At 51.0% G+C, this 27733-nt stretch overlaps 3 protein-coding genes and 2 pseudogenes across 3 annotated transcripts; 3 read left to right on the plus strand and 2 right to left on the minus strand.

The window, feature by feature from the left end:
• Positions 1-579: 579 nt before the first annotated feature.
• On the minus strand, positions 580-2303 carry LOC112613093 (interferon lambda-3-like). Its single transcript, XM_025368308.1, has 6 exons — positions 2239-2303; positions 1959-2140; positions 1588-1665; positions 1179-1328; positions 990-1073; positions 580-896 (listed from the first exon to the last, which is right to left on the minus strand). The coding sequence occupies exons 1-6, from the start codon at positions 2246-2248 to the stop codon at positions 798-800; spliced, it is 603 nt and encodes a 200-aa protein (XP_025224093.1). The 5' UTR covers positions 2249-2303; the 3' UTR covers positions 580-797.
• Positions 2304-4173: 1870 nt separating this feature from the next.
• LOC112611978 lies at positions 4174-6248 on the minus strand (annotated as a pseudogene).
• An 8999-nt stretch (positions 6249-15247) lies between these two features.
• Positions 15248-15605, plus strand: LOC112613492 (annotated as a pseudogene).
• A 6034-nt stretch (positions 15606-21639) lies between these two features.
• Positions 21640-24182, plus strand: LOC112612944 (interferon lambda-4). The gene is made up of 5 exons (XM_025367962.1): positions 21640-22064; positions 22506-22577; positions 22650-22793; positions 23037-23111; positions 23264-24182. The coding sequence occupies exons 1-5, from the start codon at positions 21915-21917 to the stop codon at positions 23360-23362; spliced, it is 540 nt and encodes a 179-aa protein (XP_025223747.1). The 5' UTR covers positions 21640-21914; the 3' UTR covers positions 23363-24182.
• Positions 23457-27178, plus strand: LOC112612943 (interferon lambda-3-like). Its single transcript, XM_025367960.1, has 7 exons — positions 23457-23716; positions 25357-25519; positions 25618-25799; positions 26093-26170; positions 26430-26579; positions 26685-26768; positions 26862-27178. The coding sequence occupies exons 2-7, from the start codon at positions 25510-25512 to the stop codon at positions 26958-26960; spliced, it is 603 nt and encodes a 200-aa protein (XP_025223745.1). The 5' UTR covers positions 23457-23716; positions 25357-25509; the 3' UTR covers positions 26961-27178.
• The last annotated feature ends 555 nt before the right edge of the window (positions 27179-27733 follow it).

Consider the following 27733-nt stretch of genomic DNA (forward strand, 5'->3'; position numbering starts at 1 on the left):
TCGAGCCCAGGAGTTTGAGGCTGCAGTGAGATGTGATCACACAAGAGACAGAATCTTGCTATGTTGCTCAGGCTGGTCGGGAACTCCTGACCTCAAGCAATCCTCCCATCTCAGCTTCTGCAAGTAGCTGGGATTATGGACTTGCACCACCATGCCCAGCCAATTCTTTAATTTTTTGTACAGACAGAATCTTGCTATGTTGCCCAGGCTGGTCTGGGCTCAAGTAATCGTCCTACCTCAGCCACCCAAAGTGCTGCGATTACAGGCTTGAGCAACCGCATCCGGGCTCTAAATTAATTTTAAAGATGCTTAATTTCACCCAATACATCCAAAGTGCTATCATTCAACATCTAATGAATATACAAATTATAATTAAGCTGTTTTACATTTTTTTCCCACAGTAAATCTTCAAATTCCGGAGTATGTATTACACTCACTGACAAAATGAGGTTGCACCACTTGCATTCCAGGTACTCGATGGTGACATGGGGCCTGGGGACCCCAGTGGCCAGCACAGCCTCAACGAACCTGCTGTTCTAGATGCTACTTTTAGGGTAATTTGTTATGGCAGCAACACAAAGGAAATACACACCAACACACACACAGTCCCACATCATGGGTGTCTTTTCCTCATTGTTTATTGCAACAAGGGTTATAAAAAGTAGAAAAATAAACATTTGCCTGGAGGTGACTTGGGTTTACACACACAAATACATAAATAGCGATTGGGTGGCAATAAATTAAGACAAGCGGTTAATTTATAAATAAAATCTCAGATTGCATGACTGGTGGGAGAGTCAAACACACAGGTCCCCGCTGGCAACACATTTCAGGTCCCGCGTGAGGAGGCGGAAGAGGTTGAAGGTGACAGAGGCCTCGAGGCAGCCAGGGGACTCCTGTAGGGAGAAGGGGATGGGTCAGGGGCTGTCCAGGGTCTGGACTCCTAGTGGCTCCCCAGACCCCAGTCCCTCTCTTCCCGGCTCACTCACCTTTTTTGGGGCCTCCTGGAGCCGGTGCAGCCAGTGGTGGAGGCGGCCCCGGGGCCTGGGCCCTGCCGTCGGCTGAGGCTGGATCTGTGGGCAGAGGACAGCCGTGTGTGAGGTGGGGCCTGGGCCACCACAGGGGAAGGATGCTGCTCAGAGCCCAGAGACCCGGGTGCCTGGGCCCCGAGGACTCACACAGGCCCGGAGCTGGGAGAGGATGTGGTGCAGGGTGTGAAGGGGCTGGTCCAAGACATCCACCAGGGCCGAGTCAGCGTCAGCGGCGGCCTCCAGAACCTTCAGTGTCAGGGCCAGCTCAGCCTCCAAAACCACGGGGCGCTCCGTCACCTGAGGAGAGGTGAGAAAGAACAGGTGAGGGGGCAGGTGAGGGGAACAGGTGGGGGGAGGAGGCTAGAGAGGAACAAGTGAAGGTGATAGGCACAGGGGAGAAGGCACAGCCAGTGTGGTCAGGTGGGAGCAGAGGGAAGGGGGAGCAGGTGTGGGGAGAGGAGCGAGAGACAAGGGAGAAGGAGAAGGTGAAGGGGCCACTACAGAGCCAGGTGAGCGGGGTCGGGAGGGCAGGCGTGGGCCTGACTCCCCCTCTCACCTGCAGCTGCCTCAGGTCCCAGGTCCTGGGGAAGAGGCGGGAGCGGCACTTGCTGTCCTTCAGCAGAAGCGACTCTTCCTAGACAGCAAAGGCACAGGTTAGCCCCAGCAGGAGGGTTGGAGGTTAGACCACTCTGATGGGATTGGAGGATGGCTGACAACAGGATAGGGGAGGTTAACTGCTGGGACGATGGTAGAGGACCCTCTTCTACAGGAAAACATGAGTCAGTCCCTGTAGTAGGAGCATGAGATAGCCCACTGCAGGGAGGGTGGAGGCTAGCCCAGTGAAGGAAGCTGGGACTAGGAAAGCATGGTGACCCTTGGAGTGGGGGTGGAGGCTAGCCCATGGCAGGAGGGCAGGGGGAGACTCACTAAGGCATCTTTGGCCCTCTTAAAGGCCTGCAGCTCCTGTGGAGACAGGGACTTGAACTGGGCTATGTGGCAGCCCCTTGCATCTGGGAGAGCCCTGCGGAGCCTGGCGACAGGAACTGCTCCAGTCACGGTCAGCACTGCGGCCATCAGCACCAGCACTGGCATGCAGCCCCCGGTCATGTCTGTGTCACAGAGAGAAAGGGAGCTGAGGGGATGGAGAGGCTGCCCCCTGAGGGCAGGGGCTGCAGGAGCTGAGCACGGACAGAGATGTGGGACTCACCTAGTTTCATTCCTGATCTCTGGTCTTTGTCAGCAGAAGAAACACTCTGAGGCTGTCACCCGGGGTCCGTTTGGGTCTTGTTTGGAGTCTCTGTTCTTTTCCGTCCCCTCTTCTGGATCTCAGACTGTGTCCTGGCCTCGACTCTTTCTGTCAGTTTTGAGCTCTGTCTGAGATGTAACTCCTGCCTGAGCTCCATGGGGCGGCTTTTATCCCTGACAGAAGGGCAGTCCCAGCTGATGTGGGAAAAGTGAAAACACCACCTCAGGTAAGACACCGGCCACCAGGGGAGCCCCAGGCTGGGAAAGCCCAGAGCAGGGCAGGGCCAGTGAGCCAGGTGAGCAGCTGGAGGGAAAGAGAAACTGATGGAGACTCAGGGATGACCTACAGGAAGGTGTGTTCCCAAGAGGATTCCACCTGCTCTGCTTTTGTTGTTGTTGTTGTAGTTTAAGATAGGGTCTCACTCTGTCACTGGAGTGCAATGGCGTGATCATAGCTCACTGCAGCCTCAAACTCCTGGGCTCAAGCAATCCTCTTCATCCAGCCTATTAAAGTGCTGAGATTACAGGCCTGAGCCACCGCTCCTGGTCAATATATATACATACATATTTTTTGAGACAGGGTCACGTTCGGTCACCCAGGCTGGAGTCCACTGGTGCAATCTAGGCTCACTCCAACCTCCACCTCCTTGGTTCAAGCAATTCTCTTGCCTCAGTCTCCCAAGTAGCCGGGATTACAGGCACGTGCCACCATTCCGAGCTAATTTTATATTTTTAGTAGAGATGGCAGCTCACCAACTGGCCAGGCTAGTCTCGAACTCCTGACATCAAGTGATCTGTCTCGGCCTCCCAAATTGCTGGGACTGCAGGCATGAGCCACTGTGCCCAGTGGCCTTTCTTTCTTTTTTGAGACGGAGTCTTGCTCTGTTGCCCAGGCTGGAGTACAATGGCACCATCTCGGCTCACTGCAACCTCTACCCCCTGGGTTCAAGAGATTCTCCTGCCTCAGCCTCCTGAGTAGCTGGCATTACAAGCGTGTGCCACCTTGCCCAGCTAATTTCTGCATTTTTAGTAGAGACAAGGTTTCACCATGCTGGCCAGGCTGGTCTCGAACTCCTGACCTCATGATCCACCTTCTTTGGCCTCCCAAAGTGCTGGAATTACAGGCATGAGCCACCGAGGCCGGCCAAGGCCAATATTTCTTAATTGCCCAGGCAAGGAAGGACTCAGGAATATGAGGCGCTGCTCAGGAATTGAGGTGTGATGAAGGACTTGAAGGACACCACATGGGTGCTGTTTTACTTAGGGACGTTCAGGCAGTGGTCAAGAGCATGGGTCTTGGAGCTGAAGGGTCGGGGGTTCAAACCTGGTTCTGACCCTCACTAGCCGTGTGACCTTGGCAAGGAGGGGTGCATTCAGCAACACAGAGTGCTAATGCACAGATTTGGAGAAAAAATTAACAACACAACTGCTTGTGTATTTATACGAGTGATTATTTAATGGAATCCGCTCATTAAGGCCATACCAGGACTTCAGCTGGAGAGTTTAAAACGTGATCTCAATGTACACTACTCCTCCACAAGGCAAGTATACTAACCCATCCTACAGGTGAGGAAATACAGGCTCAGAAAAGTAATTTGCCCTGAATTACACTGTAATTAACTGGCAGGGTCAGAACTGAAACTCAGGCCACCTGAGTCCCTGGCTGAGCCTCTTTTTTTTGCAGTAAGGCGCACCTCACAATCATCACACGGAAAACAACCAATGCAATCAAAACGCTCTTTAATAATTGGCAATAAATTTAAACCAGGAGACAAGAAAAGCAAATACACAGGAATTTCACAAATACAAACAACACACGTTAGGGAATCCAAAGAACCACAGTCAGTTAAGGACTCTTGGGCCTTTCACTACCAAATCCCTCATGGATTGGTGTCCCTTAGATGCCTGATTCAACAGTCACGGATTCACAGCATCTCAAAGCTGGCTGTGGGGCTACAAATCCGGGGTTAGGACCTGGTGTTGGGGGTGTCCTGGTAACCACACAAGGAGGAACTGGTCCCTGTTGCTTGGGGGTCAGCGACGGTTTCCAGAGCTCAAGTCTCTTTCAGTCCCAGCAATCCTTGGAGGGCCGTACAATATACCCCGAGGAAATATCGCTGCTTCCTGGAGAACTGCACTTTCTTGACCCTGTAGAAGGACCCACTCATCTTGTATCTGAGACAGTGGACCCAAGTCAGGCCTAAAGCCGCAAAGAAGTTCTCGTGCCTCAGCACCCATTGGCTGAGAGCCTTGTCTGGCCACTCCAATGGGCGACAGGAGCCGCTTTCGGCAGCCAATGGCGTGGAGGTTTAGGTGTTGCCGGAGGGGGCGGGGTCAGAGGCAAGTCCCCCAGCTCCCAGCCTGCCTAAGCTCCCACGTGAGCAAGCGCAGGAGGTTGAAGACCACGGTGACTTCGCAACACCGAGGTGAGTCCTGGAGCCCAGGAGGGAGCGCAGCGGGGCTAAGCCTGGCTCTTCCCTCCCAAGAAGACCCATCCAGTCCCGCTGCTCCCAGCCTCAGTGTCAACCTCGCCCGATCCTCCCTGCAGGCTAACCCTGTATTGCCTGCTGCACTCACAGCTCTCCGCGGTTTATGACGCCTCCTCGGGGCCCCGGGGACCTTCCTGGACGAGCCTGGCCGTGCCAGCTCGAGCTGGAGGTGGGACATGAGGCAAATGGAGAAGGCGAAGGACGAAGCCCCCCTCTGCATCTGCCCGTGACCCTCCCAGCCGCAGACCCGAGCCCGGATTTGTGGACACCCAGAGGACCCGAATCGGGTCTGGATCGGTTTTTCCGCTAAGCGGGACAGATTCGCACAGCGCTGGGACTCGCCGTGGGCCTGAGGATGCAGAGAAGCTGGCGAGGGGGAGGGGCGGCGGGGCGCGGCCTGGGTGTCCGCGATGCTCCTGGCCACATGGCGGAGCCGAGCGGGCGTTAGAGGGGTCGCTCCCGGGCCGTGCCTCCCCCGCCCGCTTCCGGGCCTCACCGACGGCCGCGGAGGATCCCTCCAGGGGCGGAAGGAACAGGTGCGCGGCCCCCAGCTCAGCGCCTCTTCCTCCTGCGGAACAAGCGGCGCTGATCGCGTATGGCTGGGCCCCCTTGCCAGGGCTCCTGGTTAGGAGGAGCACAGTCTCCTGCACAGACTGCTGCACAGTCTCCTGCACAGTCTGGGATTCCTGGACGTGGTTGGGGACTGGCCGCGTAAGGTCATGTCTGACGTATACTGAACCGGGGAGCTCCCCGAGTGCGTGAACGGAGGCCGAATTGCACCCCGCGCTCCCCTGGCAAAGCCCTGCGCCCCCGACCTGGAGCTGAGTCTGCCCGCCAGGGCGCCCTTCTGTGACTGATCCTGAGCCTGCGTTCGCGCTGACGACTGGGACTGCGGGGGGTCTCATGGTGGGAATTGTGGGCGCTGACATGCGAGAGGCGCCTGCTGGGCGCTAGGACGCAGGACCCCTCCGGACAGGGACGGGTTTGTGGGAACCCGGCGGGGCCAGTGTACCGGGGGCGCAGAGGCTGGGCGGTCACTCACGTAGCAGACCCTTAGCCCCTTGACCGCCGCCAGGGTCCAGGGCTCCAGCGAGCGGTAGTGCGAGAGCAGGCAGCGGTGGGGGTGGGGGGGTCGCCGTGCCCACCGTGCACAGGACCCACAGTCCCGCGGCCACTGCAGCCCAGACACTCTCTGCTCTCTGCTCCAGGCCGCATCTCTGCTCCTGAGGGATGTCAGGGAAGCCAAAGAGAGGGTCCCGCGTGTCCAGTCTCCCGCCTTGGGTTAGGCTCACAGGGAAGGCGCAGCACACACAGGGGGAGAGAGAGAATGGGAGCCGGCCGCCTCCTCGGCTTGGCCTCTGCCCTCACGCCTCCCTGCAGTGCACCCTCTGTGTCTCGTGCTGCAGCAGGTGCTGCCGTCCACTGTCCCCTGGGAGGCGTCCAGAGCAGTCTCCACCTGGGCAACAGTGCCTCGATGGTCCATGGTGGCTTTTATGTGCAGGGCTGAGAAAGGGTTTGCAGCCGGTTCCTGTCCTGGACAAGATTTCGGAACGTCATTGCTGGCCCCAGGCCTCTGGGATCTCAGTCGGGGTGTGAGGACTTTAACCCGCGTTGGGCCTATGCCAGGGATGGCTGGCCTCCAACTCTCTATCCTGAGCCAACTGCTTGTGTCTGTTTTCTGGACATCTGTTTGTCTTTCTTTGCCTCTGTCTTATCTCTCTTCTGTACTCTAGGAATGAACCGAGACACTTCTTCCTTCTCTTTGAAGCTACAGGCTACCAAATCATTTAAATGGCTGCCCTCAGGTATTCACACCTGGCTTTCCACTGCTGTCTGCTTCCTCTTTCTCTGCTTTCTCATTACATTTCTGTTTGTCTGTCCCTGTCTTTGTAACTTTCTTTTCCTTGTCAATGAATGAGAAGAGTCACACTCTGTAAAAAAACACTTGAAGAGATTTATTCTGAGCCAAATATGAGTGACCAATGTCCTGTGACACAGCCCCCAGGAGATTCTGAGAACCATGTGCCCAAAGTTGTCAGGCCACAACTTTTTTTTTTTTTCTTTTTTTTCTTGACAGGGAGTCTGGCTCTATCGCGGAGGCTGGAGCGCATTGGCACGAACTTGGCTCACCGCAACCACAACCTCCCAGGTTCAAGTGATTCTCCTGCCTCAGCCTCCTGCGTAGTTGGAACTACAGGCACGTGCCACCATGCTAACTTTTGCCTTTTTAGTACAGACGGGGTTTCACCATGTTGGCCAGGCAGGTATCAAGCTCCTGACCTCAGGTGATCTGCCCACCTCAGCCTCACAAAGTGCTGGGATTGCAGGCGTGAGCCACCGCGCCTGGCCCACAACTTGGTTTTATACACTTTAGGGAGACATAAGGCATCAATCAATACACGTAAGATGTACATTAGTTCCATCCAGAAAGGCAGGACAAGTGGAAACCGGGGTGTGCTTCTAAGTATAGGGGGATTCAAAGAGTTTCTGATGGGCAATTGGTTGAGTTATTATCAATAGAAAGGAATGTCTGGATTACCATAATGGGTTGTGGAGACCAAGGAAGGAAGGAAGGGAAGAAAATGCAGAGATCTTGTGAGCTCTTTACCCAGTTTCCCCCAATGGTAAGATCTTACAAACCTCCAGTCCAATACCACAACCAGGATACTGATATTGATACAATCCACCTATCTTATTCAGATATCCTGTTTTACTTGCATTGAGTGCGTGTTCAGATGAAGCCTCCAGATAGCAGGCTTCAGAGAAAATAGATTGTAATTTCTAAAAAATCAGACTTAAAGGTCTCTTCTATTGGCAATTCCAAAAGGAAGGAGGCTATGATGAGGCACGTCCCACACCCCCTTACAATTATGGCCCGAACTGGTTTTTCAGGTTAACTTTGGAATGCCCTTGGCGGAGAGGACAGCGTCCATTCAGATGGTTGCAGGGGGCCTTAGAATTTTATTTTTGGTTTACACCCTGAATACTCCCCCTTCTTTTCTGTTTTGTTTCTTTTCTTTCTTCTTTTTTAGAGACAGGGCCTCACTGTCTCCAGGCCCAGGCTGGAGTGTAGTGGTGAGATGACCGTTCACTGTTACATCAATCCTGTGGGCTCCAAGGCCTTCCTACTTCAGCTTTGAGTAGTCCCTAAGTAGCTGGGGCTGCTGGCACCCACCACCATGCCCGGATAATTCCTCTTTTTTATTTTTTATTTTGTAGAGATTGGGGTCTCACTGTGTTGCCCAGTCTGGTCTTAAATTCCTGGCCTCAAGCTGTCATCCCACCTTGGCCTCTCAAAGCACTGGGATTACAGGTGTGGGCTACTGCACCTGGCCCCCTCTCTCTGATTTTTGTTCATCTGTGTCTCAGACGAGCTGTCTTTGGCTTTCATATTATTATATGAATATAATATTTATTCATTTGTGACTTAATAAAGCATCGTTAGTTTGCTGTTGAAAATCGGAATTACAGACATGTTTTTCTCAACTACTGTTAATAATAAATAAATATATATATGTATATAAAATTTATAGCTAATATATACTCAGCACTTCCTGGTTCCATTCTAAGCTCTTCTCATGTAAATATCTAGTTTTTTTCCCTTCCCTAGCAACTGTTAGGTAGTTGACTGGTTACTGGCTGACATTTTATAAGTGAAAGAATGTGGCACAGAGAGGTTATGAATGAAACACGAGCTCACACAGCTTGTAGGCGTGAAATGGGGATTTGATCCCAGGCTCCCTGGGTTATTGTTGGCAATGCTCTGACATCTCTCATCTGTATGACTGATGTATCCCATACAGAATAGCCTGCATATGTTTTTTGTTTGTTTTGAGATACAGTCTTGCTCTGTCCCCAGGCTGGAGTGCCTGTGGTATGATCACAGCTCGCTGCACCCTCAACCTCCTGGGCTCAAGCGATCCTCCCATGTAGCTGGGACTACAGGTGTGCACCACCACATCAGCTAGTTTTTAAATTTTTTGTAGAGACGGGATCTCAGTATGTTGCCCAGGCTGGTCCAAACTCTTGGCCTCAAGCGATCCTCCTGCCTTAGCCTCCCAAAGTGTTGGGATTACAGGTGTGAGCCACTGCACCCAGCCCTAGGTATGTTTTGAGTAAGTCAGGCACGCTTCCTACTTGAGACCACTTTTAATTAATTCTAATTAGGTTTATTTATAAATATTGATAATGAAGGGTAACTAGTGACTTTTTCATGGTTATATGTCTTCCTCAGCATGGGTATGAGAAAAGCGTTTTATGGTTTGCCAGTGCGTATTTTCCTATTCAAAGGCATAGAGGTTTTAAGAGCCAGCAAAACCTGGCCAACGTGGTGAAAGCCCGTCTCTACTAAAAATACAAAAATTAGCCAGTCAGGTGGCACGTGCCTGTAATCCCAGCTACTCAGGAAGCTGAGGCAGGAGAACTGCCTGGACCAGGGAGGGGGAGGTTTCAGTGAGTTGAGATGGTGCCACTGCACTCCAGCCTGGGTGACAGAGCGAGACCCTGTCTCAAAAAAAAAAAAAAAAATCACAAAGTGTCCATGGAGTATACTTTCCAAGCTTCTATCACCTCTCCCCAATCTTTCCTGGGATCCCCCATTTCAGTTGGGGAGCTAAATAGTTTAGGGAAGATGATTTAACCCCCTCCCCATCCCTGGGATGGGGTATGTGATCTGGCTATAGCCATTTATATCAGTTTGTCTTCCTGGCCGCAGTGATTAAGTTTGTGGTGGGCTTGTGACCTAATCCAGTTCAATCACAATGATCCTCAGTTCTGAACATCTTGGGAAAAAGATGCTGCTTTTTTTTTTTTTTTCTAATCTACTGAAGAAAAATAAAACCTGAAGCCTGAAGCCTGGGAGGCTGCTAGACCCATCTTGGATTTACAAGAGTAAACAGGCTTCTCATCAGCATAAGGGAGACCTGAAATATTTAAAAGCAAACAAACTGAGGCTGGGCACGGTGGCTCACACCTGTAATCCCAGAACTTTGGGAGGCTGAGGCAGGCAGATCACCTGAGGTTAGGAGTTCGAGACCAGCCTGGCCAACATGGTGAAACCCCATCTCTACTAAAAATACAAAAATTAGCCAGGCACGGTGATAGGCACCTGTAATCCCAGCCACACAGGGGGCTGAGACAGGAGAGTTGCTTGAACCCTAGAAGCAGAGGTTGCAGTGAGCCGAGATCATGTCACTGCACTCCAGCCTGTGTGACAGAGTGAGACTCCATCTCAAACAAACAAAAAACCAACTGGGAGGTTACTGATGTCTTAAGCTGCTAGATCAAACTTAACCTGAAGCCTCACCACTAACCCTAGGCTTCTCAGTTTTGTAAGCTCATAAATTCTCCATTGTTCAAGCCAGCATGAGTTGAGTTTTTGGTTATTTACCACCCAAAGTGTCCTAACGGATAGATACCATGAGGCCGTAATAAAATTATATATGTCTCCAAAGACTGAAGAACTAGAAGGAAAATTAGTAATGGCAGGAAGAATGGAGGGCCATGGATTGGCTGGAGGAAAGTACCGGGTGCAAAGTATTGGCAATCAGTGATCCAGCTCTGAGCGCCACAGTGCAGGTTATTTGCAATAAAAAATTAAATTTAATGCTGTCCCAGTAGAAAGGTGTCTTGTGATCCACTGTTTGAGACCCCTATTCTGTTACAAACACTACTTCGGGAATTTAAGAAATAACAAAAAGCTTTGGAGAACATTTATGTGTGAGTATAACTCAAAAATGATCTAGGAACTGGATCCCTCATACATTGCTGGTGGGAATGGAAAACTGGTGTAGCCATTCTGAAACACAGTTCGGCAGTTTCCTGTAAAAGTAAATATGCAACTCCTAGTCAGCCCAGAACGGTATGCCTGGACTTTTATTCCAGAGAAATGGAAACTTATGTCCATGCAATAATATAGTTATTTGCTTTGCAAATGTTCATAGCAACTTTATTTGTAATAGCCCAAACTAGAAAGCCCAGTTGTCCTCCAAAAGGTGTGTGGTTACACAGATTCTGGTAAATATATATCATCAAATAGGAATGAACTATTGATATATGCAACAAGTTGGATGAGTATCCAGAGAATTACGCTGAGTGAAAAAAGCCCATCCCGGCCGGGTGCGGTGGCTCAAGCCTGTAATCCCAGCACTTTGGGAGGCCGAGACGGGCGGATGACGAGGTCAGGAGATCGAGACCATCCTGGCTAACACGGTGAAACCCCGTCTCTGCTAAAAATTACAAAAAACTAGCCGGGCGAGGTGGCGGGTGCCTGTAGTCCCAGCTACTCGGGAGGCTGAGGCAGGAGAATGGCGTGAACCCGGGAGGCGGAGCTTGCAGTGAGCCGAGATCTGGCCACTGCAGTCCAGCCTGGGTGACAGAGCAAGACTCCGTCTCAAAAAAAAAAAAAAAAAAAGCCCATCCCAGAAGGTTACATACTACATATATATTGTATATATAATACAAAAAATTATATATAATATATATAATACAAAAATTATATATATAATACAAAAATTATATATATATATATGTTTTTTTTTTTTTTAATTGAGAGTCTCGCCCTGTCACCTAGGCTGGAGTACAGTTGCAAAATCATGGCTCACTGCAGCCTTGACCTCCTGGACTCAAGCAATCCTCTCACTTCAGCCTCCAGAGTAGCTGAGACCACAGGCACATGCTGTGAGCGGCAAGCCAGCCAGGTGCCGAGGCAAGAGGCTGAAGGCACAAGCTGTTCCAGTATAATAAAGGAGATAATTGCAATAAGAAAAGTTATACTAGAAATAGGATATAGATACGATTATATATGAATATTATCAATCATTAGTTTGTAGTATTACTCTGTTTTATTGTTATAATAATTTCCGTTTTATTATTATAATAATTTGTTTTATAATTATAACCGAAGAGCAACCAGACCATACAGAGTCAGGAGCTAAAGGGACACTGTGAGAGGTGACCAAAAGACAAGAGTGTGAGCCCTCTGTCACACCCGGATAAGGGCCACTTGAGGGCTCCTTGGTCTAGCAGTAGCGCCAGTGCCTGGGAAGGCACCCGTTACTTAGCAGACCAGGAGAGGGAGTCTCCCTTTCCCTGGGGGAGTTAGAGAACACTCTGCTCCGCCAGCTTTTGTGGGGGGCCTGACATTAGCCAGGCCTGCCTGCGGTCATCTGGAGGCTTAAATGTTTCCCTGTGGTGCTGTGCTTCAGTGGTCATGCTCCTTGTCCATTTTCATGTTCCGCCTGTACACCTGGCTCCTCTTTTTAAGTTCTTAGAAGATGGCAGTAACAGAATTAGTGAAAGTATTAAAGTCTTTGATCTTTCTGATAAGTGCATAGAAAAAATGCTGACGTATGCTGTCCTCCCTCTGCACCTTGGCTACCAAAAAGGAAAAGGCATCCTGTCACGTGGACATGTGACTCACGTGACCTTATCAATCACTTGAGATGACTCATACTCCTTACCCTGCCCCCTTACCTTGTATACAATAAATAGCAGTGTGTCCAGGCATTTGAGGCCACTACCAGACTCCGCTCATTGGTGGCAGTGGTCCCCTGGGCCCAGTTGTCTTTCCTTCTATTTCTTTGTCTCGTGTCTTTATTTTCCTATGATCTCTCGTCTCTGCACACAAAGAAAAAACCCACAGGCCCAGTAGGGCTGGACCCTACAACATGCCACCGTGCCTGGCTAATTTTTATATTTTTTTGTAGAGACAGGGTCTCCCTATATTGTCCAGGCTGGTCTTGAATTCCTGAGCTCTAAGTGATCCTCCCACCTCAGCCTTCCAAAGTGCTGGGACGACAGGTATGAGTCACTGCCCCTGGGCTATATAACATTTTTCAAATGAGAAAAATTTGAAAGTGGAGGATAAATTAGTTGTTGCAAGGAGTTAGGGAAAGATGGTGGAGGGAGGAAGGTGGGTGTGGTTATAAAAAAGGGTCAGGCACGTGGCTCACACCTGTAATCCCAGCACTTTGGGAGGCCAAGGCGGGCAGATCCTGAGGTCAGGAGATTGAGACCATCCTGGCTAACATGGTGAAACCCCATCTCTACTTAAAAAAAAAAAATGCAAACAATTAGCCAGGTGTGGTGGCGGGCATCTGTAGTCCCAGCTACTTGGGAGGCTAAGGCAGAAGAATGGTGTGAACCTGAGAGGCAGAGCTTGCAGTGAGCTGAGATTGCGCCACTGCACTCCAGCCTGGTGACAGAGCAAAAAAAAAAAAAAAAAAAAGATGGCCCCAAGGGCGTTCTTAGTGATGGAACTCTTCTGTCTTTGCTGTGGTGATGCATACATAAACCTATGCATGTGATGAAATTATATAACTAAATTGCATATAGTGAACTGTATGACTAAATACACATGCAAGAATACACAAACACACTCAATGCAAATAAAGCTGGGGATATTTGAATAAGATGGGTAGACTGTATTAACGTCAATATCTGGTTGTAGTATTGGACTAGCATTTTGTAAGATATTACCATTGGGGGAAACTGGATAAAGGGTGCACAGAATCTCTCTTTATTATTTCTTTCTTTCTTTTTCCTTTTGAAACAGGGTCTCGCTCTGTCACCATGCTGGAGTGCAGTGGCACCATCACAGCCCACTGCAGCCTCCACCTCCCAGGCTCAAGTGATCCTCCCACCTCAGCCCCCTAAGTAGTTGGAACTACAGGTGGGTGCCACCACACCCAGCTAATTTTTGTATCTTGTGTGTGGAGATGGGCTCTTGCTATGTTGCCCAGGCTGGTCTTGAACTCCTGGACTCAATCCTCCTGCCTTGGCCTCCCAAAGTGTTGGGATCATCGGCATGAGCCACTGAGCCTAGCCTGAATTTTTGCTTATAACAGCATGTGAGTCTTTGATGACCTCAGTCTCAAACATTTCTGTTAAGAAAACTCAGGGGGAAAAAATAGAAATCTTCAGGAAGCAGATGACCTACTTGAACGTTTAAGCAGGGGAAAAGTGGGCAGGGTTAAGGAAGACACAAGAGGTAGCGGTGCACCCAGAGGCCAGTATCAGGGGGAGCTGTTAGCACTCCTAGGCATGACAGGACAAAGACTGTGGCTGTCGATAGAGGATCACAGCCACTGTCAAACTCCAGACTTGCAGGGGGCAGCCAGCAAATAGAAGAATAAATACCCCCACCTTGCTCTCTGCCCTCCCTCAATCTCCTGTCAGCACCTCCACTGGCTACACACAACCATAAGCCAGAGGGCAGGCAAGCCTCAGAGGTACAGATCTGGAGGGGTCAGTGAACACCAGCACAGCAGCAAAGTGGCAGAGGGTAAGGACAATGTTTTACAAAGCCGTTATCAGAAGCTCTAGAGAACAGTTTCTCCTGGTGCAGGGACTCTCACACCTGTAATCCCAGCACTTTGGGAGGCCAAGGCGGGTGGATCACTTGAGGTCAGGAGTGCCAGACCAGCCTGGCCAACATGGCGAAACCCCATCTCTACTAAAAACACAAAAATTAGCTAGGTGTGATGGTGGGTGCCTGTAATCCTAGCTACTTGGGAGGCTGAGGTAGCAGGATTGCTTGTACCCAGGATGCAGTAAGCCGAGATTTCGCCACTGAGTTCCATCCTGGGTGACACAGCGAGACTCTGTCTCAAAAAAACAAACAAAAAGAGAAGCTCTAGAGATTGGATTAATGTACTTCTTAAGAAAGTCTCACAAATGATCTACCCAACCAGCAACTGAAGAAGCAGTGAGCTACCATTTCCTTCATATCCAGTGAGTTTGTTTTGTTTTACTGTTTAGCTACGTAGAATTCATTCTCCTTGTAAGAAATTAAAATATGGCCAGGCACAGTGACTCATGCCTGTAATCTCAGCACTTTGGGAGGCCGAGGTGAGCAGATTGCCTGAGGTCAGGAGTTCGAGACCAGCCTGGCCAACATGGCGAAACCCCATCTGGACTAAAAATACAAAAATTAGCCAGGCGTGGTGGCGCACACCTGTAATCCCAGCTACTTGGGAGACTGAGGCAGGAGAATCACTTGAACCTGGGAGGCAGAGGTTACAGTGAGTGAAGATCGTGCCACTGCAAAGCAGCCTGAGCAACAGAGCGATACTCCGTCTCAAAAAAAAAAAAAGAAATTAAAATATTATTGATAAATTTAAATATTTCAATGATCATCTCCTCAGTTCCCATGCACTCTCCAGTGAAAAATAACTCACTATTAATCAGTTTGGGACATATCCTTGCACACTGTTTTATACATTTTTAAACATTTTATATATTATCCATATTTTATATATTTGCATAATGCATGTATAGCTCCCTAGGAAATATGTCTGTGTGATTGTTTTAATTAGAGTTTTTACTTTGACATAATTGTGGATTCACATGCAATTGTAAGAAATAATACAAAGAGATTGGTTCTTGGGAGGCGTGGGGAGGTGGGCGCGGGTCCCAGCGGTCATGGGGTCGGCGGCCTTGGGTCTGTTGGAGGGGCAAGTGCACGGTGGTCCTGGCAGTGCCATGTCGTTCTGCAACTTCTTCAGGGGTGAGGTTTTCCAGAATCACTTTGAGCCAGGCGTCTATATCTGTGCCAAGCGTGGCTATGAGCTGTTCCCCGGCCGCTCAAAGTGTGCATACTCATTCCCCTGACCGGCGTTCACCAAGACCATCCACTCTCACAGCGTGGCCAAGCGCCCAGAGCGTAATCGTCCTGAAGTCTTGAAGGTGTCCTGTGGCAAGTGTGGCAATGCATTGAGCCACGAGTCCCTGAACCGTGGCCCCAAGCTGTAGCAGTGCCGATTCTGAACGAATATTCAGCAGCTCGCTGAAGTTTGTCCCTAAAGGCAAAGAAACTTCTGCTTCCAAGGGGCACTAGGCGGGCAGCCCACATCCACCCCAGATGGCCACGGCACTAAGGCGACACGCTGGCCATTCTACCACGGAATCAGAGCCCTGGACATTGAGACAGGAAGGCAGGGCACCATGGCGGAAACATCCAGAAGGCTCCCAAGGCCCCAGCTCTGAACAAGATCTTGTTTCTTGGAAAAGTCACTTCTTTGCTGATGGTTCCTGCCTTCTGGTTCCTGGGCTGTGCGGCCACACTGTCAGCTGACTCAGCCTCCTGCTCACTCGATAAGGCATCTCAGGGGTGTGGTCTGGGTGCAGTTGGTCTTTGAATGATGTTACGCCCCAACCTTCGACCTTTTCTTCCTGGTCCTGCCTCTGGACTCACCCCTGTGGGGCCCAATTCCAAGACAGACTCTCATCCTCACCAAAGCTTAGGCCCACATCTCCCAGGCTGCTTACGAGACAGAATGGAAATGGAGGCTGCCCCTGACAGCTGCCCCGGCTCTGGTCGCCACATGATCCGCTGTGTCCAAGCCAGCCAGGTGATGATGGTCGTGACCCACCAGGAAAGCAGGCTGATGGGACAGACCCTCTTGTCTAAGAGGGGAGAAACCTAACCCTGTTTCACAACCTGTGCAGAAGTAGCTTGGCTCACTCGGGCTTAGGAAAGTGACAGTCGCCTCATTACTTTACCCAGCATAGGGCTGGGGGCCTGCAGTTCACCTGCAGAGAGGTCCCCAAGATGTAACTGTGTCTTACTGTACATATTCGGAGGTCTTCCCATAGAGGAAGGTGGGCAATGCTGAAATCAACCCCCTGCCCATCTTAAGCATCTTAAGTAATTACTTTCTAGAGTAATCCGGGGAAAATCAATAAACAAATGAAATGTGCAAAACAAAAAAAAAATGCAAAGAGATACTATGTACCCTTTACCCAGTTTCCCCTAATGGTAACATCTTGCAAAAACCATGGTACTATATCACATACAGAATATTGACATTGTGTATTAGTCCTTTCTCATACTGCTATAAAGATGCTACATGAGACTGCGTAATTTGTAAAGGAAAGAGGTTTAATTGACTCGAAGTTCTGCATGGTTGGGGAGGCCTCAGGAAATTTACAATGATGATGGAAGGGAAAGCAGGCACCTCTTACATTGTGGCAGGAGAGAGAGACAGTGAAAGAAGGAGGAACTTCCAAATACTTAAAACACCATCAGATCTTGTGAGAACTCACTCACTATCACAAGAACAGCATGGGGGAACCACCCGCACGATCAGATCCAATCACTTCCCACCAGGTCTCTCCCTCAACACCTGGGGATTACAATTCAAGAGAGATTTAGGTGGGCACCCAAAGCCTAACCATATCACATTGATACAGACAAGATACAAAACACTCCATACTCCAAGATCCCTTGTGTTGCCCTTTCAATAGCCACGTCCACTCTTCTCCCATCTGACCCCTTCCTTAACCTCTGGCAACCACTAATCCACTCTCCATTTCTCTAATTTTGTCATTTCAAGCATGTTGGAATGGAAACATACCAGCCTGGCCAACAAAGTGAGACTGCATCTCTGGGGAGAAAAAGAAAATTAGCCGGGCCTGGTGGCACGCGCCTACTACAGGTAGCTGGTGTCCCAGCTACTTGGGAGGCTGGGGTGGGAGGATGGCTTGAGCCTGGGAGATGGAGGCTGCAGTGAGTGGCAATTGTGCCACTACTATGCTCCAGCTTGGGCTACAGAGTGAGACCATGTCCAAAAAAACAAAAACAAAACGCAACCTCTGTTCTGCAAGACACTGTTGAGGGAATGAAAAACCTACCACCCTACCAATCGGGGACTGGTTATTAAATGGTCCTGCTGGAATGGAAGCTCTAATAGTGGTGTGGGGGTGGGGGATGTCTTCCGTTTGCCCCTCCTTATCTACTGTCCCTGCTTCTCCACCTTACTCTGGGCCCCAGGTAGAGGGGAGAGGAGGTCAGGTGTTTGTTCACCAGGGTTCCTCCCTGCGCTGGGCCACCACTATTCGTCTGTTTCCTCCGTCAATCTAAGTTACTCTCTCCTCCCCAGGTCAGGCAACCACATGCACACCCTCAACCCTCTCCCCTTCCTTCAGGCCTGTGAATGAGGCCCCTCACCCGTGCTGGCCCCAGGAGCTTGCACTAGCTCTTGTCATTTGCCTTTACTATCCAATCGCTTTATAAAGGCTTCTGGTATCAACCCCACCTCAAATTATCCTAAATTGACGGGCCCATCTGTTTCCTGCTGGGCCCTAACTGATACACTATAATTAAAGATGTGGGAGAATGCAAATGAGAGATAATGGTAAGACATAAAAAGCCAGCTACCAAACTGTATACAGCATGGTTCCAATTTGGGTGAAATTGCTCACAGAAAGGAAAACAAAAGGAGGAACAGTGACAAATTGTTAAAAAATATTTACCTCCAGGAGGTGAAATATAAGACTTACTTTAACTCTCCAAGTTGTATGTTTTGTATTGATGGAATCTTTTTACAAGGAACAAGTGTTACTTTGACAGTCAGAAAACATATGCACAAATAAACACATGGAAAATTCCTATGTATTGGGACGAATTGTTCCAGAAGTGGGATGAGGGATAAGAGGAGGATGGTGGAGTTATAGGTGATGCTTTTTCTCTTTTATGCTTTTGTGTATTTTTCAAGCTTTATCCACTGAACATGCATGGCTAATTTTATCAGAAAAAGTAGATTTTATGTTTAAACTAACAAAAAGAGATTGATTGAGACAGACAGAGAGACCCGGGTCAGGATGCTTGTTGGAAAAAATGAATAAGAAAGATGGAGTCACACAAAGCCAGGGACAGGAAAAAGAGAGAGAGAGAGAGAGAGAGAGAGAGGGAGAGAGAGGAAGACATAGGAGGATACGCTGAAGAAGATAAGTAAGGGCAGTTATGGCACAGAGAATAAGCTTTGAAACTGGGCAGTGTGTGGGTTCAAACCCCACCTCTGCCATTTATTAGCTGTGTATCTTGGAACAGTTCCTTTACTTTACTGGGCCTCAGTGTTCCAGCTGTAAAATAAGGTAATAGAACCTCCCTTTTGTGTCTTTTTTATTTTTTGAGATGGCGTTTCACTCTTGTTGCCCAGGCTGGAGTGCGATGGTACGATCTCGGCTCACTGCAACCTCTGCCTCCCAGGTTCAAGTGAGTCTCCTGCCTCAGCCTCCCGTGTAGCTGGGATTACAGGCATGCACCATCATGCCCGGCTAATTTTGTAGTTTTAATAGAGATGGGAGTTCTCCATGTTGGTCAGGCTGGTCTCGAACTCCCGACCTCAGGTGATCTGCCCGCCTCGGCCTCCCAAAGTGCTGGGATTACAGGCATGAGCAACCGTGCCTGGCTTGTGTCTTTTTTTTTTTTTTGAGAGTCTCTCACTCTGTTGCCCAGGCTGGAGTGCGGTGGCACAGTCATAGCTCACTGCAGCCTCAACCTCCCAGACTCAAGAGATCCTTTCATCTCAGCTGCATGAGTAGCTGGGACTACAGGTGCATGCCACTGTCAGAGGCATTTGAACCAGAGCGACTCCATCTTGAGTGAGGGCTAGGAAAAACGAGGCTGGGACCTGATGAGCTGCATTTCCAGGAAGTTAGGCATTCCTAGCCTCTAGATGTTTACTGTTAAGGGAACAGATTGATAACGTTTACTAACAGACCCAGACTCAGGAATGTCCTGAAATCCCGTTATCTTGAGAACAGAAGCATTCCTCATTTTGCTTTCAAGATAGTAATATCGGTTCTTGCAAAATATGGTAATTAAGAAATTTAATCCCTTATCACCAACTCTTGCAGCAGAGCACATCGCCCCATGATATTTTTTGTTATTCAACATATAAACAAGCATTGTACCTAGGGTGGGCCCATTCCTCTTACTTTCAGGAACACCCTACTTTGTCTATGGAGTAACTATTCCTTCACCACTTTGCTTTTTTTTTCCTCACTCTGTTGCCCAGGCTGGAGTGCAGTGGCATTGCAATCTTGGCTCACTGCAACCTCCGCCTCCTGGGTTCAAGCAATTGTCCTGCCTCAGCCTTCCGAGTAGCTGGAACTACAGGTGTGCACCACCACACCCGGCTAATTTTTTTGAATTTCTAGTAGAGACAGAGTTTTGCCATGTTGGTCAGGCTGGTATTGAACTCCTGACCTCAAGTGATTCACCTGCATCGACCTCCCAAAGTGCTGGGATTACAGGTGTGAGCCACTGCACCAGGCACCACTTTACTTTTTAAAGTAAACTTGCTTTTGCTTTGCACTGTGGACTCGCCCCAAATTCTTTCTTGCACAAGATCTAAGAACCCTCTCTTGGGGTCTGGATTGGGACCCTTTTCCAGTAACACCACCATGCCCAGTGAATTTTTTAATCCCTTTTTTAGAGACAGGGTCTCACTATGTTGCCCAGGCCGGTCTCAAACTCCTGGGCTCAAGCAATCCTCCTTCCTTAGCCTCCCAAACTACTGGGATTACAGGCCTGAGCCACTGTGCCCAGTTTTGTGTCATTTTTGACAATGAAACTGTCACCTGTAAACGGAATTGTTTCCTTGCTCTGCATTGGTTGCAAAGAAAGAACACGCAGTTGGAAACAAAAAGGCAAATAGATTTTATTCCTGGCTAGGATGGGGAAGGAGAGAACTCTTGCTCTAAAGACACCTTATCCCTGGGTGCGCTCATGCCTGTACTCACATCACTTTGGGAGGTCAAGGTGGGCGGATCACCTGAAGTCAGGAGTTTGAGGCCAGCCTGGCCAACATGGTGAAACCCCATCTCTGCTAAAACTACAAAAAACTAACAAGGCGTGTAATCCCAGCTACACAGGAGGCTGAGACAGGAGAATCCCTTGAACCCGGGAGGTGGAGGTTGCAGTGAACCGAGATTGTGCCACTGCCCTCCAGCTTGGGCAACAAGAGTAAAACTCCATCTCAAAACAAACAAACAAACAAACAAACACCTGATCGCCCAGCGGTAGGGAGCTGGGAAATTTTAAGGAGTTAGCTATGGGGTGGGATGGTATGTAAGCTTGTGCAGGAAGCAACTCCAGACGCAGGTCGGATCATAAGCATGCCTCTTCATATGATGTATGTTCAGCAAATGGTGAGCATATTTTCCTCCATGGGTAGGGAGTTTAGCATGATAATTATATATTAATGATCTAAAGGTAACCATGGGTCACTGTGTGTGGTTTGCACTTGTTTTGCCTCAGCCTTATCTTCCTCCAGTAATAAGCAAAGGAAGCATTCTGAAGATCCTGTGGCCTTTTTGGCCATCTGCAGTTCTTTTAAGCAATGCACCTATAGATAAAGAGACTAGAAAAAAAACGGTTTAAGAAAATAATGAGGCCAGGTGCAATCCAGGATTACACCTGCAGGCCAGGTGCAATCCAAGCATTTTGGGAGGCTGAGGCAGGCAGATGGCTTGAGCTCAGGAGTTAGAGACCAGCCTGGGCAACATGGTGAAACCAGGTTTCTACAAAAAATGGTGGTGGCGCCCACCGGTAGTCCTAGCTACTTTGGAGAATGAGGTGGAGGATTGCTCCAGCCTGGGAGGTTGAGGCTGCAGTGAGCTGTGACTGCACCACTACTACAGCCTGGGCAACAAAGCAAGACCCTATCTGTAAAATAAAATAAATAAAATAGGCGTTCTCTTTCTCAGCTACACCTCCAGGGCTGCCCTGGTACAAAAATGAGATGATATGTCTGTGTCAATTACATAGAAGAGAGCCTGATATATAGTCAACACTACACAAGGGCTGGTTGTGATTGCAGAACGAAGATAAGGACAACCAGGGTGAAGCAAAGAAAAAGGAAACAGATAGTAGAAACAGGGACAGAGACAATTTGGAAACCGAGTGTTGGAGGGTAGCCATCCCGGGCACAGGCCAACCTTGGGTTGAAGTCCTCACACCCGACTGGGATCCCAGAGGCCTGGGGCCAGCTCTGATGTTGGGAAAGCTTGCCCTGGACAGGAAAGTCCGGCTGCAAACCCCATTCTCAGCCCTGCACATAAAAGCCAGCATGGACCATCGAGGCACTGTTGCCCAAGTGGAGACTGCTCTGGACACCTCCCAGGGGACAGTGGACGGCAGCACCTGCTGCAACACGAGGCGCAGAGGGTGCACTGCAGAGAGGAGTGAGGGCAGAGGCCAAGGCGAGGAGGGGGCCGGCTCCCGCTCTCTCCCCCTGTGTGTGCTGCGCCTTCAGGCTCCGAGCATCGCCTCCCCTGCGAGCCTAACCTAAGGCGGGGGTCTGGACGCGCGGGACCCTCTCTTTGGCTTCCCTGACGTCTCTCGCCTGCTGCAGAAGCAGAGATGCGGCCGAGTGTCTGGGCCGTGGTGGCCGCCGGGCTGTGGGTCCTGTGCACGGTGGTCACAGCGGCCCCCCGGCGCTGCCTGCTCTCGCACTACCGCTCGCTGGAGCCCCGGACGCTGGCGGCTGCCAAGGCGCTGAGGGACCGCTACGTAAGTCACCGCCCAGCCCCTGCGCCCCCTGGGACTCTGGCCCCACCGGGTTCCCATACACCCGTCCCTGTCCCCAGGGGTCCTGCGTCCTAGCGCCCAGCAGGCGCCTCTCGTATGCCAGCGACCGCAATTCCCACCACGAGACCCCCGCAGTCCCCGTCGTCAGCGCGAACGCAGGCTTAGGGTCAGTCACAGAAGGGCGCCCTGACGGGCGGACTCGGCTTCAGGTCAGAGCGCAGGGCTTTCCTGGAGGAGCGCGGGGTGCAATTCAACCCGGGTTCACGCCTTCGGGGAGCTCCCTGGTTCAGTATACGACAGGCACGACCGTTCGCTGCCAGTACCCATCCACGTCCAGGAATCCCAGACTGTGTTAGGGGCCCTGGCGTTAGGGGCCCTGGCGAGGGGGCCCAGCATACGCGAAAAGCGCCGCTTATCCCGCAGGAGGAAGAGGCGCTGAGATGGGAGCCGCGCAACTGCTCCTTCCGCCCCAGGAGGGATCCTCCGCGGCCGTCGGTGAGGCCCGGGAGCGGGCGGGGAAGGCATGGACCGGGCGCGGCCCCCTCTAACGCCCTCTGGTCCCCGCAGTCCTGCGCTCAGCTCCGCCACGTGGCCCGGGGCATCGCGGACGCCCAGGCCGTGCTCAGCGGCCTGCACCGCCCGGAGCTGCTCCCCGGCGCCTGCCCGATCCTGGAGCTGCTGGCGGCCGCGGGGAAGGACGTGGCGGCCTGCGTGAGTGACGACCGCGCCCGCCGCCCCGCCCCCTCGCCAGCTTCTCTGCATCCTCAGGCCCACGGCGTGCCCCAGCGCTTTGCGAATCTGTCCCGCTTAGCGGAAAAACCGATCCAGACCCGATTCGGGTCCTCTGGGTGTCCTCAAATCCGGGCTCGGGTCTGTGGCTGGGAGGGTCACGGGCAGATGCAGAGGGGGGCTTCGTCCTTCGCCTTCTCCATTTGCCTCATGTCCCACCTCCAGCTCGAGCTGTCACGACCAGGCTCCTCCAGGAAGGTCCCCGGGGCCCCGAGGAGGCGTCACAAACCGCGGAGAGCTGTGAGTGTAGCAGGCAATACAGGGTTAGCCTGCAGGGAGGACCGGGCGAGGCTGACAAGGACGGGACTGAGGCTGGGAGAGCGGGACTGGTGGGGGCTTCTCGGGAGGGAAGAGCCAGGCTTAGCCCCGCTGCGCTCCCTCCTGGGCTCTAGGACTCGCCTCGGTGTCGCGAAGTCAGCGTGGTCTTCAACCTCCTGCGCTTGCTCACGTGGGAGCTCCGACTGGTTGAGCACTCCGGGCCTTGCCTCTGACCCCGCCCCCTCCGGCAACACCTAAACCTCCACGCCATTGGCTGCCGAAAGCGGCTCCTTTCGCCCATTGGAGTGACCAGACAAGGCTCTCAGCCAATGGGTGCTGAGGCACGAGAACTTCTTTGCAGCTTTGGGCCTGACTTGGATCCACTGTCTCAGATACAAGATGAGTGGGTCCTTCTACAGGGAAGAGAGTGCAGTTCTCCAGGAAGCAGCGATATTTCCTCGGAGTATATTGTACGACCCTCCAAGGGTTGCTATGACAGAGACTTGAGCTCTGGAAACCGTCGCTGACCCCCAAGCAACAAGGACCAGTTCCTCCTTGTGTGGTTACCAGGACACCCCCAACACCAGGTCCTAACCCCGGATTTGTAGCCCCACAGCCAGCTTTGAGATTCTGTGAATCTGTGACTCTTGGATCAGGCATCTAAGGGACACCAATCCATGAGGGATTTGGTAGTGAAAGGCCCAAGAGTCCTTAACTGGCTGTGGTTCTTTGGATTCCCTAACGTGTGTTTTTTGTATTTGTGAAATTCCTGTGTATTTGCTTTTCTTGTCTCCTGGTTTAAATTTATTGGCAGTTATTAAAGAGCGTTTTGATTGCATGGGTTGTTTTCCGTATGATGATTGTGAGGTGCGCCTTACTGCAAAAAAAGAGGCTGAGCCAGGGACTCAGGTGGCCTGAGTTTCAGTTCTGACCCTGCCAGTTAATTACAGTGTAATTCAGGGCAAATTACTTTTCTGAGCCTGTATTTCCTCACCTGTAGGATGGGTTAGTATACTTGCCTTGTGGAGGAGTAGTGTACATTGAGATCACGTTTTAAACTCTCCAGCTGAAGTCCTGGTATGGCCTTAATGAGTGGATTCCATTAAATAATCACTCGTATAAATACACAAGCAGTTGTGTTGTTAATTTTTTCTCCAAATCTGTGCATTAGCACTCTCTGTTGCTGAAAGCAGCCCTCCTTGCCAAGGTCACACGGCTAGTGAGTGTCAGAACCAGGTTTGAACCCCCGACCCTTCAGCTCCAAGACCCATGCTCTTGACCACTGCCTGAACGTCCCTAAGAAAAACAGCACCCATGTGGTGTCCTTCAAGTCCTTCATCACTTCCTTGCCTGGCAATTAAGAAATATTGGCGTCTGGGTGTGGTGGCTTACCACTGAAATCCCAGCAATTTGGGAGGCATAGACAGAGAGATCACTTGACATCAGGAATTCGAGACCAGCCTTGCCAACATGGTGAAACGCCATCTCTACTAAACATATAAAAATTAGCTGGAAATGTTGGCACAAATCTGTAATCTCAGCTACTTGGGAGGCTGAGGCAGGAGAATCGCTTGAACCCAGGAGGCGGAGGTTGCAGTTAGCCAAGATTTTGCACTGCACTACAGCCTGGGTGATCAAACAACATCCTGTTTAAAAAAAAAATATATATATATATATGTATATATAAATAAATATATAAATATATTAAAATATAAATATATATATACACAAATATATATAAATACATATACACACACACATACATACACACACACACACACACACACGCGCGCACGCACCCAATGCCAGGAGTGGTGGCTCAGGCCTGTAATCTCAGCACTTTAATAGGCTGAATGAGGAGGATTGCTTGAGCCCAGGAGTTTGAGGCTGCAGTGAGCTATGATCACGCCATTGCACTCCAGTGACAGAGTGAGACCCTATCTTAAACTACAACAACAACAACAAAAGCAGAGCAGGTGGAATCCTCTTGGGAACACACCTTCCTGTAGGTCATCCCTGAGTCTCCATCAGTTTCTCTTTCCCTCCAGCTGCTCACCTGGCTCACTGGCCCTGCCCTGCTCTGGGCTTTCCCAGCCTGGGGCTCCCCTGGTGGCCGGTGTCTTACCTGAGGTGGTGTTTTCACTTTTCCCACATCAGCTGGGACTGCCCTTCTGTCAGGGATAAAAGCCGCCCCATGGAGCTCAGGCAGGAGTTACATCTCAGACAGAGCTCAAAACTGACAGAAAGAGTCGAGGCCAGGACACAGTCTGAGATCCAGAAGAGGGGACGGAAAAGAACAGAGACTCCAAACAAGACCCAAACGGACCCCGGGTGACAGCCTCAGAGTGTTTCTTCTGCTGACAAAGACCAGAGATCAGGAATGAAACTAGGTGAGTCCCACATCTCTGTCCGTGCTCAGCTCCTGCAGCCCCTGCCCTCAGGGGGCAGCCTCGCCATCCCCTCAGCTCCCTTTCTCTCTGTGACACAGACATGACCGGGGGCTGCATGCCAGTGCTGGTGCTGATGGTCGCAGTGCTGACCGTGACTGGAGCAGTTCCTGTCGCCAGGCTCCGCAGGGCTCTCCCAGATGCAAGGGGCTGCCACATAGCCCAGTTCAAGTCCCTGTCTCCACAGGAGCTGCAGGCCTTTAAGAGGGCCAAAGATGCCTTAGTGAGTCTCCCCCTGCCCTCCTGCCATGGGCTAGCCTCCACCCCCACTCCAAGGGTCACCATGCTTTCCTAGTCCCAGCTTCCTTCACTGGGCTAGCCTCCACCCTCCCTGCAGTGGGCTATCTCATGCTCCTACTACAGGGACTGACTCATGTTTTCCTGTAGAAGAGGGTCCTCTACCATCGTCCCAGCAGTTAACCTCCCCTATCCTGTTGTCAGCCATCCTCCAATCCCATCAGAGTGGTCTAACCTCCAACCCTCCTGCTGGGGCTAACCTATGCCTTTGCTGTCTAGGAAGAGTCGCTTCTGCTGAAGGACAGCAAGTGCCGCTCCCGCCTCTTCCCCAGGACCTGGGACCTGAGGCAGCTGCAGGTGAGAGGGGGAGTCAGGCCCACGCCTGCCCTCCCGACCCCGCTCACCTGGCTCTGTAGTGGCCCCTTCACCTTCTCCTTCTCCCTTGTCTCTCGCTCCTCTCCCCACACCTGCTCCCCCTTCCCTCTGCTCCCACATGACCACACTGGCTGTGCCTTCTCCCCTGTGCCTATCACCTTCACTTGTTCCTCTCTAGCCTCCTCCCCCCACCTGTTCCCCTCACCTGCCCCCTCACCTGTTCTTTCTCACCTCTCCTCAGGTGACGGAGCGCCCCGTGGTTTTGGAGGCTGAGCTGGCCCTGACGCTGAAGGTTCTGGAGGCCGCCGCTGACGCTGACTCGGCCCTGGTGGATGTCTTGGACCAGCCCCTTCACACCCTGCACCACATCCTCTCCCAGCTCCGGGCCTGTGTGAGTCCTCGGGGCCCAGGCACCCGGGTCTGTGGGCTCTGAGCAGCATCCTTCCCCTGTGGTGGCCCAGGCCCCGCCTCACACACGGCTCTCCTCTGCCCACAGATCCAGCCTCAGCTGACGGCAGGGTCCAGGCCCCGGGGCCGCCTCCACCACTGGCTGCACCGGCTCCAGGAGGCCCCAAAAAAGGTGAGTGAGCCGGGAAGAAAGGGACTGGGGTCTGGGGAGCCACTAGGAGCCCAGACCCTGGACAGCCCCTGACCCATCCCCTTCTCCCTACAGGAGTCTCCTGGCTGCCTCGAGGCCTCTGTCACCTTCAACCTCTTCCGCCTCCTCACGCGGGACCTGAAATGTGTTGCCAGCGGGGACCTGTGTGTTTGACTCTCCCACCAGTCATGCAATCTGAGATTTTATTTATAAATTAACCGCTTGTCTTAATTTATTGCCACCCAATCGCTATTTATGTATTTGTGTGTGTAAACCCAAGTCACCTCCAGGCAAATGTTTATTTTTCTACTTTTTATAACCCTTGTTGCAATAAACAATGAGGAAAAGACACCCATGATGTGGGACTGTGTGTGTGTTGGTGTGTATTTCCTTTGTGTTGCTGCCATAACAAATTACCCTAAAAGTAGCATCTAGAACAGCAGGTTCGTTGAGGCTGTGCTGGCCACTGGGGTCCCCAGGCCCCATGTCACCATCGAGTACCTGGAATGCAAGTGGTGCAACCTCATTTTGTCAGTGAGTGTAATACATACTCCGGAATTTGAAGATTTACTGTGGGAAAAAAATGTAAAACAGCTTAATTATAATTTGTATATTCATTAGATGTTGAATGATAGCACTTTGGATGTATTGGGTGAAATTAAGCATCTTTAAAATTAATTTAGAGCCCGGATGCGGTTGCTCAAGCCTGTAATCGCAGCACTTTGGGTGGCTGAGGTAGGACGATTACTTGAGCCCAGACCAGCCTGGGCAACATAGCAAGATTCTGTCTGTACAAAAAATTAAAGAATTGGCTGGGCATGGTGGTGCAAGTCCATAATCCCAGCTACTTGCAGAAGCTGAGATGGGAGGATTGCTTGAGGTCAGGAGTTCCCGACCAGCCTGAGCAACATAGCAAGATTCTGTCTCTTGTGTGATCACATCTCACT

Source organism: Theropithecus gelada, chromosome 19 (assembly GCF_003255815.1).
Source record: "Theropithecus gelada isolate Dixy chromosome 19, Tgel_1.0, whole genome shotgun sequence".
Taxonomy (NCBI): domain Eukaryota; kingdom Metazoa; phylum Chordata; class Mammalia; order Primates; family Cercopithecidae; genus Theropithecus; species Theropithecus gelada.